This window comes from Balaenoptera musculus, chromosome 8 (assembly GCF_009873245.2).
Source record: "Balaenoptera musculus isolate JJ_BM4_2016_0621 chromosome 8, mBalMus1.pri.v3, whole genome shotgun sequence".
Classification (NCBI taxonomy): domain Eukaryota; kingdom Metazoa; phylum Chordata; class Mammalia; order Artiodactyla; family Balaenopteridae; genus Balaenoptera; species Balaenoptera musculus.
The window spans coordinates 26,267,276-26,284,166 of NC_045792.1; the positions used below are offsets into that span (position 1 = coordinate 26,267,276).

At 36.0% G+C, this 16,891-nt stretch overlaps 1 protein-coding gene across 1 annotated transcript in view; it reads right to left on the bottom strand.

Annotated features, from left to right (window-relative positions):
* The window catches only part of CWF19L2 (CWF19 like cell cycle control factor 2), a 195,855-nt gene that overhangs the window by 169,704 nt on the left and 9,260 nt on the right, over positions 1-16,891 (bottom strand). The window contains exons 4-5 of the mRNA XM_036861742.1: positions 3,807-3,917; positions 2,931-3,050 (exon numbers count right to left, since the gene is read on the bottom strand). Coding sequence (XP_036717637.1) covers positions 2,931-3,050; positions 3,807-3,917 — 231 coding nt within the window. The remainder of the gene's footprint in view (positions 1-2,930; positions 3,051-3,806; positions 3,918-16,891) is intronic.

Genomic DNA, 16,891 nt, shown 5'->3' on the forward strand with positions numbered 1-16,891 from the left:
GTAAGGTCAAGGGGATCAATAGAGGTAGGGGATTAAGATGTACAAACTACTATGTATAAAGTAAATAAAAATAAAAACTGTAACCATCATTTGAAGAAAGAAAATATGTGGATGTTTGAAAACTGGCTTGTCTCACTCATTAATCTAGATGATTTACTTCTGTACACAATAATCTGAATTCTTACCTAAGCAAAAACCAAAAATTACTACAGGTTATCATACATCAGGACTAAATCCAGGCATTTACAGAGCAAAATAAATTCATGGGTAAAAGAATAATACTGTACAATTTCAAATATACAAAAAAAAAAGAAGCACCTACAGTTTCCCAAGAAGTTTATAATCTCATAAGGGAAACAGGATAAGACTATTAAATTACAGTGCTTTATAGAAAACTACAAGTACTATATAGTAAAGGAACAAATAAAGTGCTATAGGAACATAAAGGAAGCAGAGATTTATTTCAATCAAGCAAAATAATAAGAATTTCATCATATATATCAAGTTAGGCCTTGAAGGATAAACAGGATGCAGTCATACAGGAATAGAGGGCATGTACTTAGAAAAATCCAGATGAACAAAAATTCAGAGACAGGAATTTGCAGAGAAATACAACAGAAATTAATTAAACTATTTTGGTTGAGATGCAGATCACCCAAAGGAAAGAGTCCAATCTAATATGTTTGGACTCTATTTGCAGGCAGCATTTTGTGGTCTTTAAAAAAGAGTAATAAATATAGCACCTTTCTTTTCAATCTAGGCTCTGAGCAAGTTAAGAAACATAAAAAAAGCATAAGAAATAAAAGACAAAAATTACCTTTATTGCTAATGAAGGCTAAATTGGAATTTTTCTTTCCGTGAACACCAAATGCATCTGTTAACTGAACCCCACAATGAGGCAGATTTTCCCAGGTGTAGAATGCACTGAACCAACCCCCCACTTCATATCATTCCCCACACAATCTCTGCAAGCAGTCTGTTCCATAAGCAGGAAAGGCAGGGTTAAGTCAAGTATGCCCAGTTTATCCTTTGCAAATTTTCTAATAGAAAATGTACTTCATATCCTCAAGGACAGAATGAGAAAGAAGGGTGGCATGAAACACCACTAGCAGAGCTTCATCCACGGAAAAGGAAATACTACAAACAGCAAAGACACATTCCCCTTAACTTCAATCACTGAAGATTTCTAAACAGAATAATACCATGACAAAAGCTGTACTTTGAAAAAGTTAGTCTGACATCAGTCGTAGGATGCTGAAAAACAAAAACGTTATTGCAACTGCCCAGGCAAGAGTAAATTAGGGCCTGAACCATAATAATATTTAATGTTAACCAGTTCTTAGTTCCAGGGGCTGTCTTCAGTTCACTTCATATATTAACTCAGCTCCAGTAAAGATGATATAAATGAGACAAAGAGGTGAAGACATACAACTAACAAATGGCATTTAAACTAGGAGTAGCAGCAGGAATGGAAAAGATGATATAGGTGCAAAAAAAAAGACAAAAACTACATAAGCAAATGAGCAAATCAACAGACACTGACTTACTTGAATCAGAGAAGTTTATATAAGAATTTGTAAGAAAATATTATATTAATTAGAAAAGCTGTAATTCAATGCTGGAAAGTTGGTAAGATAAGCATGACAAAGTACTATAGCTTCTTAGGAAAGGAAAGGTGGTTTTCTGTAACAGTATTTCTAAGAAAAACTAATCACTATCTCAATGTATTAAAGATACTCAAGAGTTTACTACATTCTGTTGTTTGATACAGAGAACAGACGAATCTGTGCAAAACCTAAGATCATAAGCCAGGGATACCCGAACATACCAGACCATTCATGCCCACAAACAGCAGAGCATGATTTCAGAAGCAAGCATGTAATCACAATGGGTAAAATCAACTTTCTGACTTCATGCAGCTCCTCCTTCTTGCTCTACTACCCACTGGTTACACCCCTTTGGTACTTTCCCCCTAACTTCCTCAGGTCTAACTCAGAGACAAAACAGAACTTAGTAAAGATATTCCAAAAACCTCCGGCCCCAAAGTTCCAAATGGGCAGCTACTTAACTATAAAGTCAATACAGTTTACCACACCAACATTTTCAGAATTAAAATCAAACTGGGGAAGAAACAAAAACACAAAACATTGATCATAGGACTTCATGATCACTCTTTCATATTTTTCATTTATTTGTGCCTCTGTGTTGCATTCAAATTCTTGAATTTGATAGTCTAAATTCTTAAAGACTATCTTCTTGTTCACTAATTCTGTCTTCAGCTGTATTGTTGTTTCACCATTTTACAAGTTTCTAATTTCAACTCTAATATTTTTCATTTCTAATATTGGCTCTTTCTCAAATCCACCTTCTTATTAATCTTTCAACCGTTATTCACATTTTTGATACCTACTATTACTATATAAGCTATTAAATATTCCAAAAGATAAAGGTTTTATGAGTCTGATTCTGTTGTTTATTGTTTCAGATGACTCTCATTCATGGACTATCATTACATTTTCATGTATAGTATGATTTTAGATTATGACCTTAAATGCCATAGAACTTGCTTCTGGGAGACCTGTGAGGCCTAAATTGACAGTGTCATCCTTTAGAAAGGACTGGTAGTTATTTCTGCCAATCATTTCAAGGCACTACCAACTCAAGAATGCTTTAAATTCTCACCTTGAAGATTTTCAGGTGTAAACCAAATTCTGTACTCAACCATATATGCCCTAGATTTATAAATATAATATAAATTTAAACTCATTTCCTACAAAAAAAATTTAAAAGAATATATCACATTTCATAGTTGTTCCCACTGATTTATTAAATACCACAAAAAATAATATCTTACAAGTAAAACTGCATTTACATAAATGTGTATCAGTTAAAGGCAAATCAAAAAGTTAAAGCATTTTAAATGTTCTTACCTGTTCAAGTGCTTGGGTTTTCTCTTGCTCTATTTTCCTTATAGTTTCCTTTTCAGCTTTGAGTGATAATGATGACACAGTTTTAACAGACATAAAATCAACAGTCATCCATTCATCCCTCTGTTAAGAAAAAGAAGTCACTTCAATCTAAATTGATTAGAACAACACTAAACACTTAGCAATAAATTAGAGATTCTGGAGGCACTCAAACCTGGATTAAATCCCACATGGCTGTATAACTTAAAGAAAGTTTCTTAGTCTCTCTAAGCCTTCTTCTCTCCCCTGTAAAAATGGGTTAAAATACCTACCTTTCAGGAATGTTTTAAGGAGTTAACAAGAAAACTGACTTAAGGCATCTAGCCCAATGCCAGATATACAACAGGCACTCAAACATAGTTCTTTTCACCTTTCTTTCCTCACTGTTGCTAACAGTGTAAATATAGCACTCTTCCTCAGGCATATGAACTATAACCCAAAATTTGTGAACTATTCAACTATAAGCATTGCTAAGAAAATTATGGCATGAAATGAAGGGAAAGAAAAACTGTGACTGAACTCTACTCGCTGTAGAAAAGTCAGATAGATGTAACAATACAAGACTTCAAGTACATAAGGGGAAAAGTGCCACTTCCTTATCAACAACCAGAAGTAGGAAACCCTCTGAGGGACTAAAATAGGGATAAATGCTAACTTTCCCACAGGAGAAGAAGGGGAGCCCAAAGGATCAGCAAACAGCATTATTGCTAAAATTACTCATAAAAGTATACTGTTTACAAAGTCTAGTTTTTCTTCTGAATAAATTACAATCATCTTTCATTTTACCATTCATCTACTCTTGTAAGTTGACGCTTCTTTGTTTAAAATCAGGCAGCTTACCTGAATAACTTGGTTGTCTTCTTTTTCTGACTTTTCATCTTTCACCTTCCAGGCCTTTTCCTTGCCAGTAGTATGGGAGGGAACAGCCTCAACCCACTCATCTTCAGAGCTCTAAGAATATTTAGCATATAATTAGAATTCTCAAATTTACATACTTCCACATAAAAACTCTGTGTGGTTCCACTCTTCCTCCTTTTCTCAACCCTTAAGTATCAACTTTGTTTGGGTTTCCAGTCTTTGCCAATTATACTTTTTAATCTCTAGACATTCCCCTTGGGACATTAAATCCTCTCTCATGACTTAAACTACCACAATTATACTGATATCTTTCTAATTTATCCACCCAAAGTTTCCGTGATTTAAACAACTGCCTACAATATTTAAATGCCATGCTGAACACAGTAAGAACAAAAAGTGAACCCAGCATCTACTTCCACAATACTTGATCCTTCTTCTATATATTTGAATTGAGCTACCTGGCATCACAAACCACCCACTTACTCGAGTCAGAAATCTCAGGATCATCTTACCCCTCCCATCTAAACCTACGACTGTCATTTCCAAAAGATTTCTCAACTACAGTGAACACCAAATGATTATCATGGGAGTTCACCTCCATCCCTGGCCACAGCTGACTGTTTCAGAGGTAGGCACCTGAACCAATTAATTTCAATCATAGTCACTCTCCAGGAATTTGAAATCAAGGCTAAATGGTTTACTCTATAACAAAGGAGAACTTGAAAGGCATTGGCAGAGACCATTTCTGTCATGAGGCACAGAATTCAGGAAAAATTTATCTATATAAAGAAAAGCAAAAATAGAACTTAGAGGGGAAAAAAAGGAAGATGGTAAGAAGATTCATAAAAGCATTCATGACTCTAGTTCGAGCTATTCCTAAACCCCAGGTGCATTCCTTTATGTCCTATCAGACTTTTGTGTTCTAATAATAAATCACTCCCTTTTTTGGTGCGGGGGGGGGGGGGGGGGGGGGGGGGGGGTGGTTAAACCAATTTAAGTTTCGTTTCTGCTACCTACAACCAAGAGTCACAACTAATATATATTCAGATCTGTTTATCTCTCACTTAGACAACTGGAAAAACCAAATTAGTCTCCAAAACCCCAGTCTTTCCTGCTCACTTTCATTCTCCAACCCCCACCCTAAATACCTTTAGAGTATTATAAAAGGCATATCCGACCACAGTACTCCTCTTCTTTGACTCCCTGTCATAAAGACTACTGTTATGCCTTTTTTTTCCTACCAATAGAACCCAATTTTATTTGGAGATGTAATGTGCCTCCCTTGCTGGAGAGTGAAACCTTAATCAAGTCTCCAATAAGGTGGAAATGAAAGTACTATGTAGGACTTTCTGGAAGTTACAAAAAAGAGAGCATCCTCATTCCTGTTATCTAGACTAAGAGGTACTTTTTAAAGACAATGGAGGAACAAAACTAGAAGATTTGGTCCCAGAGGACCACACTAAATTGCCTACTTGATTTCTTCCATATGAAAGAAAACTTAGAGATTGGTTCAAGATGGCAGAGTAGAAGGACGTGCGCTCACTCCCTCCTGCGAGAGCACCGGAATCACAACAGCTCAACAATCACTGACAGAACACTGGAACTCACCAAAAAAGATACCCCACATCCAAAGACAAAGAAGAAGGTGCAATGACATGGTAAGAGGGGCACGATCACAATAAAATCAAACCCCATAACCGCTAGGTGGGTGACTCAAAACTGGAGAACAATTATACCACAGAAGTCCACCGACTGGAGTGAAGGTCCTGAGCCCCACGTCAGGCTTCCCAACCCGGGGGTACGGCAACAGGAGGAATTCCCAGAGAATCAGACTTTGAAGGCTAGCGGGATTTGATTGCAGGACTTCAACAGGACTGAGGGAAATAGAGATTCCACTCTTGGAGGGCACACACAAAGTACTGTGTGCATAATGACCCATGGGGAAGGAGCATCGGTCTAGACTGAACTAGACCTACCCGCTAGTGTTGGAGGGTCTCCTGCAGAGGCAGGGGGCAGCTGTGGCTCACTGCAGGAACAAGGACACTGGCAGTAGAAGTTCTGGGAAGTACTCCTTGGCATGAGCCCTCCCAGATTCCAACATTAGCCCCACCAAAGAGCCTGTACTGCAGGGTTGGGTCACCTCAGGCCAAACAACCAACGGGGAGGGAACTCAGCCCCACCCATCAGCAGAAAAGAGGATTAAAGTTTTACTGAGCTCTGCCTACCAGAGCAACACCCAGATCTACCCACCACCAGTCCCTCCCATCAGGAAACGCACAAGCCTCTTAGACTCACCCACCAGAGGGCAGACCGCAGAAGAAGAACCACAATCCTGCAGCCTGTGGAATGAAAACCACATTCACAGAAAGATGGACAAAATAAAAAGGCAGAGGACTATGTACCAAATGAAGGAACAAGATAAAACCCCAGAAAAACAACTAAATGAAGTGGAGATAGGCAACCTTCCAGAAAAAGAATTCACAATAATGATAGTGAAGATGATCCAGGACCTCAGAAAAAGAATGGAGGCAAAGATCGAGAAGATGCAAAAAATGTTTAACAAAGACCTAGAAGAATTAAAGAAAAAACATCTAGAAGAATTAAAAAACAAACACAGATATGAACAATACAATGACTGAAATGAAAAATACACTAGAAGGAATCAACAGCAGAATAACTGAGGCAGAAGAACAGAAAAGTGACCTGGAAGACAGAATGGTGGAATTCACTGCCGCAGAACAAAATAAAGAAAAAAGAATGAAAAGAAATGAAGAGAGCCTAAGAGACCTCTGGGACAACATTAAACAAACCAACATTCGCATTATAGGGGTCCCAGAAGGAGAGGAGAGAAAGGACCCGAGAAAATATTTGAAGAGATTATAGTCGAAAACTTCCCTAACACAGGAAAGAAAATAGCCACCCAAGTCCAGGAAGCGCAGAAAGTCCTAGGCAGGAGAAACCCAAGGAGAAACTCGCCGAGACACATGGTAATCAAACTGACAAAACTTAAAGACAAAGTAAACTTATTAAAAGCAAGAAGACAAAAATGACAAACAACATACAAGGGAACTCCCATAAGGTTAACAGCTGATTTCTCAACAGAAACTACAAGGCAGAGGGGAGTGGCACGATATATTTAAAGTGATGAAAGGGAACAACCTACAAGCAACATTACCCAGCAACGATCTCATTCATATTCGACAGAGAAATCAAAAGCTTTACAGACAAGCAAAAGCTAACAGAATTCAGCACCACCAAACTAGCTCTACAACAAATGCTAAAGGAACTTCTCTAAGGGGGAAACACAACAGAAGAAAAGGACCTACAAAAACAAACCGAAAACAATTAAGAAAATGGTCATAGGAACATACATATCGATAATTACCTTAAACATGAATGAATTAAATGCTCCGGCCAAAAGACACAGGCTCACTGAATGGATACAAAAACAAGACCCATACATATGCTGTCTACAAGAGACCCACTTCAGAACTAGAGACACATACAGACTGAAAGTGAGGGGATGGAAAAAGATATTCCATGCAAATGAAAATCAAAAGAAAACTGGAGTAGCAATACTCAAATCAGATAAACTAGACTTTAAAATAAAAAATGTTACAAGAGACAAGGAAGGACACTACAAAATGATCAAGGGATCAATCCAAGAAGATATAACAATTATAAACATATATGCACCCACCATAAGAGTACCTCAATACATACGGCAAATGCTAACAGCTATAAAAGAGGAAATCGACAGTAACATAATAATAGTGGGGGATTTTAACACCTCACTTACACCAATGGACAGAACACCCAGACAGAGTATTAATAAGGAAATACAAACTTTAAATGGCAAAATAGACCAGTTCGATTTAATTAATATTTATAGGACATTCCATCCGAAAAAAGATTACACTTTCTTCTCAACTGCACATGGAACATTCCCGAGGATAGATCACATCTCGGGTCACAAATCAAGCCTCAGTAAATTTAAGAAAATTGAAACCATATCAAGCATCTTTTCCAACCACAATGCTATGAGATTAGAAATAAATTACAGGGAAAAAAACATAAAAAACACAAACACGTGCAGGCTAAACAATACATTATTAAATAACGAAGAGATCACTGAAGAAATCAAAGAGGAAATCAAAAAATACCTAGAGACAAATGACAATGAAAACACGACGATCCAAAACCTATGGGATGCAGCAAAAGCAGTTCTAAGAGGGAAGTTTATACCTATACAAGCCTACCTCAAGAAACAAGAAAAATCTCAAATAAACAATCTAACCTTACACCTAAAGGAACTAGAGAAAGAAGAACAAACAAAACCCAAAGTTAGCAGAAGGAGAGAAGTCATAAAGATCAGAGCCAAGATAAAAGAAATAAAAACAAAGAAAACAATAGCAAAGATCAATAAAACTAAAAGCTGGTTCTTTGAGAAGATAAACAAAATTGATCAACCGTTAGCCAGACTCATCAAGAAAAAGAGGGAGAGGACTCAAATCAATAATATTAGAAATGAAAAAGGAGAAGTTACAACAGACACCGCAGAAATACTAAGCATGCTAAGAGACTACTACAAGCAACCCTATGCCAATAAAACGGACAACCTGGAAGAAACGGACAAATTCTTAGAGAGGTATAACCTTCCAAGACTGAACCAGGAAGAAACAGAAAATATGAACAATCACAAGTAATGAAATTGAAACTGTGATTAAAAATCTTCCAACACACAGAAGTCCAGGACCAGATGGCTTCACAGGTGAATTCTATCAAACATTTAGAGACGAGCTAACACCCATCCTTCTCAAACTCTTCCAAAAAATTGCAGAGGAACGAACACTCCCAAACTCACTCTACGAGACCACCATCACCCTGATACCAAAACTAAAGATACTACAAAAAAAGAAAATTACAGACCAATATCACTGATGCAAATGCAAAAACGCTTAAAAAAATGCTAGCAAATAGAATCCAACAACACATTAAAAGGATCATACACCATGATTAATTGGGATTTATCACAGGGATGCAAAGATTCTTCAATATATGCAAATCAATCATTGTGATACACCATACTAACAAATTGAAGAATAAAAACCCTATGATCATCTCAATAGATGCAGAAAAAGCTTTTGACAAAACTCAACACCCATTTATGATAAAAACTCTCCAAAAAGTGGGCATAGAGGAAAACTACCTCAACATAATAAAGGCCATATATGACAAACCCACAGCAAACGTCATTCTCAATGGTGAAAAACTGAAAGCATTTCCTCTAAGATCAGGACCAAGACAAGGATGTCCACTCTCGCCACACTTATTCAACATAGTTTTGGAAGTCCTAGCCACGGCAATCAGAGAAGAAAAAGAAATAAAAGGAATACAAAGTGGAAAAGAAGAAGTAAAACTGTCACTGTTTACAGATGACATGATACTATACATAGAAAATCCTAAAGATGCCACCAGAAAACTACTAGAACTCATCAATAAATTTGGTAAAGTTGCAGGATACAAAATTAATGCACAGAAATCTCTTGCATTCCTATACACTAATAACGAAAGATCAGAAAGAGAAATTGAGGAAGCAATCCCATTCACCACTGCAACAAAAAGAATAAAATACCTAGGAATAAACCTACTTAAGGAGGTAAGAGACCTGTCCTCAGAAAACTATAAGACACTGATGAAAGAAATCAAAGATGACACAGACAGAGAGATATACCATGTTCTTGGACTGGAAAAATCAATACTGTGAAAATGACTATACTACCCAAAGCAATCCAGATTCCGTGCAATCCTATCAAATTACCAATGGCATTTTTTACAGAACTAGAACAAAAAAAATCTTAAAATTTGTATGGAGACACAAAAGACCCCAAATAGCAAAAGCAATCTCGAGGTAAAAAAAGGGAGCTGGAGGAATCAGACTCCCTGACTTCAGACTACACTACAAAGCTACAGTAATCAAGACAATATGGTACTGGCACAAAAACAGAAATTTAGATCAATGGAACAAGATAGAAAGCCCAGAGATAAACCCATGCACCTATGGTCAACTAACCTATGACAAAAGAGGCAAAGATATACAATGGAGAAAAGACAGTCTCTTCAATAAGTGGTGCTGGGAAAACTGGACAGCTACATGTAAAAGAACGAAATTAGAACACTCCCTAACACCATACACAAAAATAAACTCCAAATGGATTAAAGACCTAAATGTAAGACTGGATACTATAAAACTCTTACAGGAAAACATAAGAAGAACACTCTTTGACATAAATCACAGCAAGATCTTTTCTAACCCACCTCCTAGAATAATGAAAATAAAAACAAAAATAAACAAATGGGACCTAATTAAACTTACAATCTTTTGCACAGCTAAGGAAACCATAAACCAGAGGAAAAGGCAACAATCAGAATGGGAGAAGTATTTGCAAATGAAGCAACTGACAAAGGATTAATCTCCAAAATATGAAAACAACTCATGCAGCTCAATACTAAAAAAACAAGCCAATCAAAAAATGCGCAGAAGACCTAAATAGACATTTTTCCAAAGACATACAGATGGCCAAGAGGCACATGAAAATCTGCTCAACATCACTAATTATTAGAGAAATGCAAATTAAAACTACAATGAGGTATCATCTCACACCAGTTAGAATAGGCATCATCAGAAAATCTACAAACAACAAATGCTGGAGAGGGTGTGGAGAAAAGGGAATGCTCTTGCACTGTTGGTGGGAAGGTAAAATGATACAGCCACTATGGAGAACAGTATGGAGGTTCCTTAAAAAACTAAAAATAGAATTACCATATGACCCAGCAATCCCACTACTGGGCATATACCCGGAGAAAACCATAATTCAAAAAGACACATGCACCCCAATGTTCACTGCAGCACTATTTACAATAGCCAGGTTATGGAAGCAACCTAAATGCCCATCGACAGACGAACAGATAGAGAAGATGTGGTACATATCTACAATGGAATGGAATATTACTCAGCCATAAAAAGGAATGAAATTGGGTCATCTGTAGAGACATGGATGGACCTAGAGACTGTCATACAAAGTGAAGTAAGTCAGAAAGAGAAAAACAAATATTCTATATTTATGCATATATTTAGAACCTATAGAAATGGTACAGATGAACAGGTTTCCAAGGCAGAAATAAAGACACAGATGTAGAGAACAAATGTATGGATACCAAATGGGGGGGCATGGGGGATAAATTGGGAGATTGGGATTGACATATATACACTAATATGTATAAAATAGATAACTAATAAGAACCTGCTGTATAAAAAAATAAAAATAAAATTCAGAAAAAGAAAAAAGAAAAGTTAACTATTTTAATATTCTATGTATTTTATATTAACCAATGGCTATTCTGGGGTTCTCTAATAACACAAATGAACCTAATTTGATGATATACTCCCTACTGAATAATTCAAACTTCTTGGTTTACAAAGTCCTATCAACTCTTACAATTTCATCTCCATTCACTCTCCTCTTGTTTTATAATCTAATATTAAGTTGCTTATAGCTGTATTTACCTACGTATATACATAAACACACACACACACACACACAGACACTTTTATATCATGTTATCTCCTACTTCCACGCCTTGCTCTCACAATTCCTTGTGCACACACACCTCTATATGCCAGGGTGATTCTTACTCATCCTTTAAGTCTCAACTCAAGCATCATTTCCTCAAAACCTGCATATGAAATCCTCCTTCCCTTAATACCTTGAAGTGCCTTGGCATCATGAGATTACATACTGGAAGTATGTGTCTGTTTAACTATAAAATGAGTTCCCCAAAAGTCTGAACTCTATATATTTGTATTCCCCATGTATATAAAAATGTCTGGCAAAGAGTTGGCATTCAATAAATGTGCATTAAAATTAACTCAATCCACCCTTGCAAAAGCCCAAGTCAGAAACTTTAAGCAGCAGCCTGCATTAAATACTAGGTAATGAATGAAAGAAGCATATGTGATACAGCTGGTACTCATTATTCATTTACTCAACGTCAACTGGACCATTCTGTACAACTCTCCTGCCTCCATTCCCTTTCTATTAATTTTGTTGCTAATTTTCACTATTATTCACTCACCTCACCACTTCAGCATGACTTATGTTCCCCTCTCCCCATACTATGACCTAAGTTCTCCTGCTGTTTCAATCCTCCATCCTACCTTGAAGAACTCATAAACCATCAACGTGCCTCTTGACCTAAGACAGCTCCCAGGACTCTTCTTCTCATGTGAAGCCATCATAATTAACCACACTCCTAATCCCATCTAACAGTCAAAACCTAAATACAGAACCAAGACAGAAAAGTGCCACCAATAAAAACATATGTAAATGTACATATTTTATATATATATATGAAATATTACATACGTATATATAAAATACATATACTTATATTTGCATAATACACATAAAACGTATACACTTTATATTTAAAATATAAAGTACCTACATAAATACATATATTTCTCAAAGATACTTGAAGACTTCTGCACTGGCCATGAAAAAATAAATGCTACATCAGACTAGAAAAATATACAGAAATGGAAATAAAATAAAAAATATAAGAAACAACTGTTTTTAGACATTGAATCTCAGTTGTGCAGGACTATGATCCCTGAGAAAAGGCAAACAAATGAGGTGAGCGCTACAATTACACTCTACTGCTTTTTGCCTAGTGGCACTTTCTAGACCATGGCACAAGGCAGGGTAACTCAAGCCCAATATGACAATCTCACTGAGACAGGAAAACAGAATTTTTACTTTGTGATGGCTGAGATACAGCATCCATGAAAAGGGAGCTACACAGAGAAAGAACTCCAGAAAACTATACAAGAGACCCCTGTAGTCTTTAACTGAATACCAAACTGAACATTCTTAGGATGCAAGTCCACAAGGATAGACAAAGAATAATTACCATGGAAGGAACAATTATTAGGTGCTATGAGCGGAGAAATCCCCAGAGCTCACAAAGGGCTAGAAGACATTCTAGTTCCCACCAACCAGAATAGAGAAATCTCCTTGAATGCCGAGGGCAATCAGCAGAGAAACCACAAAGGGCACGCCTTAGCATATCTTAGTAGTAATGGCTACTCTAGATGCACACAAACATAACTTAAACACCAGCCTTTGAAAAGTATTAAGCTAATACACAAGTAACCTACTCCCCACCAAAAGAAAACTCAAGATCCTTTAAAGGAAGACAACAAATCCAGTAGTCACAATATAACTTTCACAAGGTTCAGCATCTAATTAGAAATTACTAGACATTCAAAGCAGGAAAATGTGACCCAAAGACAAGAAAAGAAATCAGTTAATCAAAACAGAACAAGAAATAAAGAGATAATGACATAGCAAACTAGGATTTTGACACCGCTATTATAAATATGCCCAAGGAAAGGAAAGCATGAACAAATAGGAGTCACAATGAAGATATAAAAAAGACCCAAATGAAATGTCTAATGATGAAAAATAACTGAAATGAAAACTTTAATGACTGGGGATAACAGCCAACTAGATGCTACAAAAGAAAAGCATTTGAACCTAAAATGCATTTGAACCTAAAATGCATTTGAACCTAAAATGCAGCAGTAAAATCTATCCAAACTAAAGAACAGAAAAGGCTAGAACAAAAGTAAATAAAGGCTCAGTGACTTGTGGGACAGAATTAAAGATACTAGCAGAATAAGAGGGGACACAAAAAACATTTCACGAAATAATGGCCAGAAAGTTTCAAATTTGATGGCAACTATGAACTCATAAATCAGAAAAGCACAATGAACCCAAGGCAGGATAAAGACAAAGAAAACAATATCAAACATATCATAATTGATTTGCTAAAAAAAGTGGTAAAGAAAAAATTTTAAAAGCATTCAGAGCAGAAGGAAATATCATATATAGAGAGAAAGGGATAAACATGACTGCAAATTTCTCTCATTAGGAACAATGTAGGGCAAAAGACAATGGAATGACATCTTAAAGTACAGGGAAAGAACTATAAACTTAAAATTACCTGTCTAGGAAAAAAACTTTAAAAATGAAGACTAAACAAAACAAATTTTCAGACAAACAATAACTTAGAGAAATGTCACAAAATAAGCCCCAGTAAAATTAAGAAAACTGCAACCATATCAAGCATCTTTGCCAATGCTGTGAGACTAGAAACCAAGTACAAGAAAAAAACTGCAAAAATACACAAACATATGGAGGCTAAAGAATTTGCTACTAAAAACCCAATGGATCACTGAAGAAATCAAAGAGGAAATAATACATAGAGACAAATAACACTGAAAACATGATGATCCAAAACATGTGGGATGAGAAAAAGCAGTTAACAGGGAACTTTACAGTGATACAAGCTTATGTCAGGAAGCAAGAAAAAACTCAAATAAAGAACCTAACTTACCCCTGAAGAAACAAGCAAAAGAAGAAACAAAACTCAAAGTTAGTAGAAGGAAAGAAACCATCAAAATCAGAGCAGAAATAAATGAAACAGAGACTAAAAGAACAACAGAAAAGATCAATGAAACTAAAAGCTTGTTCTCTGAAAAGATAAACAAAACCAATAAACCTTTAGCCAGATTCATCAGAGAAAAAGAGAAATGGTCCAATGAGAAATGAAAAAGTATAAGTCACAACACCACAGAAATACAAAAGATCAAAAGAGACTACTAAGAACATACTATATGCCAATAAAATGAAAAACCTAGAAGAAATAGACAAATTCTTGGAAAGATACAATCTCCCAAGATTGAACCAAGAAGAAAGAGAAAAGTATGAATACATCAATTATCAGTAATGAAACTGAATCAGTAATTAAAAAAAAAAAAACTCCAAACAGACAAAAGTCCAGGACCAGATGGCTTCACAAGTGAATTCTATCAAACGTTTAGAGAAGAGTTAACAGCTATCCTTCTCAAACTATTCCAAAAAAATTGCAGAGGAAGGAACATTTCCAAACTCATTCTCTGAGGCCAGAACCACCCTGATACTAAAACCAGACAAACATACCGAGAAAAAAAAATTACCGGCCAATATCACTGCTGAAGATAGATGCAAAAATCCTCAACAGGATATAAGCAAATTGAATCCAACAATACATTAAAAGGATCATTCACCTTTGTCAAGTAGGATTTATCCCAGGGATGCCAGGATTTTTCATTACTCACAAATCAATCAATGTGATACACCACATTAACAAATTGAAGAATTAAAACCATATAACCATCTCAATAGATGCAGAAAAACCTTACATTAAAGTTCAACATCCATTTATGATAAAAACTCTCCAGAAAGTGGGCATAATAAAGGCCATACATGACAAATCCACAGCTAACATCATGCTCAATTTCCTCTAAGATCAGGAACAAAACAAGGATGTCCACTCTTGCCACTTTTATTCAACATAGTTTTAGAAGTCCTAGCCACAATTGGACAAGAAAAAGAAATAAAAGGAGTCCTAATTGGAACAGAAAAAGTAAAACTGTCATTATCTAGAAATGACATGACACTATACATAGAAAATCCTAAAAGCACTACCAGAAAACTACTAGAGCTTATCTATGAATTCAGTAAAGTTGCAGGATACAATATTAATATACAGAAATTTGTTGCATCTCTATACACTAACAGTGAACTATCAGAAAGAGAATGTAAGAAACAATCCCATTTACCACCACATCAAAAAGAATAAAATATCTAGGAATAAGCCTACCTAACAAGGTAAAAGACCTGTACTCGGAAAAATATAAGACACTGATGAAAGAAACTGAAGAAGACACAAACAGAAAGATATACCTGTGTTCTTGGATTGAAAGAATTAACATTGTTTTAATGACCATACTACCCAAGGCAATCTACAGATTCACTGCAATCCCTATCAAATTACCAATGGCGTTTTTCACAGAACTAGAACAAATAATTTTAAAACTTGTATGGAAACACAAAAGGCACTGAATAGCTAAAGCTATCTTGAAAAAGAAGAACAGAGCTGGAGGAATCATGCTCCCATACTTCAGATTATACTACAAAGCTACAGTAAGTAATCAAAACAGTATGGTACTGGCACCAAAAAAAAAAGATACATAGGTCAATGGAACAGGATAGAGAGCCCAGAAATAAACCCACACACCTATGGTCAATTAATCTAAGACAAAGGAGGCAAAAATATACAATGGAGAAAAGACAGTCCCTTCAATAAGTGGTGCTAGGAAAACTGGACAGCTACATGTAAAAGAATGAAATTAGAACATCCTCTAACACCATATACAAAAATAAACTCAAAATGGATTAAAGACCTAAATGTAAGACCTATACTATAAAACTCCTAAAAGAAAACATAGGCAGAACACTCTCTGACATATATCACAGCAATATATTTTTGGATCCGTCTCTTAAAGCAAAGGAAACAGAAGCAAAAGTAAATAAATGGGACCTAATTAAACTTAAAATCTTTGGCACAGCAAAGGAAACAACTGACAAAACGAAAAGACAACCTACTGAATGGGAGAAAATATTTGCAAATGATATGACTGATAAGGGGTTAATACCCCACATATATAAACAGCTCATACAACTCATAATCAAGAAAACAAATAACCCATTTAAAAAATAGGCAGAAGAACTGAACAGACATTTTTCCAAAGAGGAAATGAAGATGGCTGATGGGCGAAAAGACACTCAACATCGTTAATCGTCAGGGAAATGCAAATCAAAACCACAATGAGATATCACCTCACACCTGTCAGAATGGCTATCATCAAAAAGAATGCAAATGACAAATGACAAGGATGTGAAGAAAGGGAACCATGCTACACTGTTGGTGAGAATGTAAACTGGTGCAGCCACTGTGGAAAACAGTATGGAGGTTTCTCAAAAAACTAAAAATACAACCACCATATGATCTAGCAATTCCACTCCCAAGTATATACTCCCAAAAAACAAAAACACTAATTCAAAAAGATACATGAACCCTAATGTTCAGGGCAGCATTATTTACAATCGCCAAGGTAT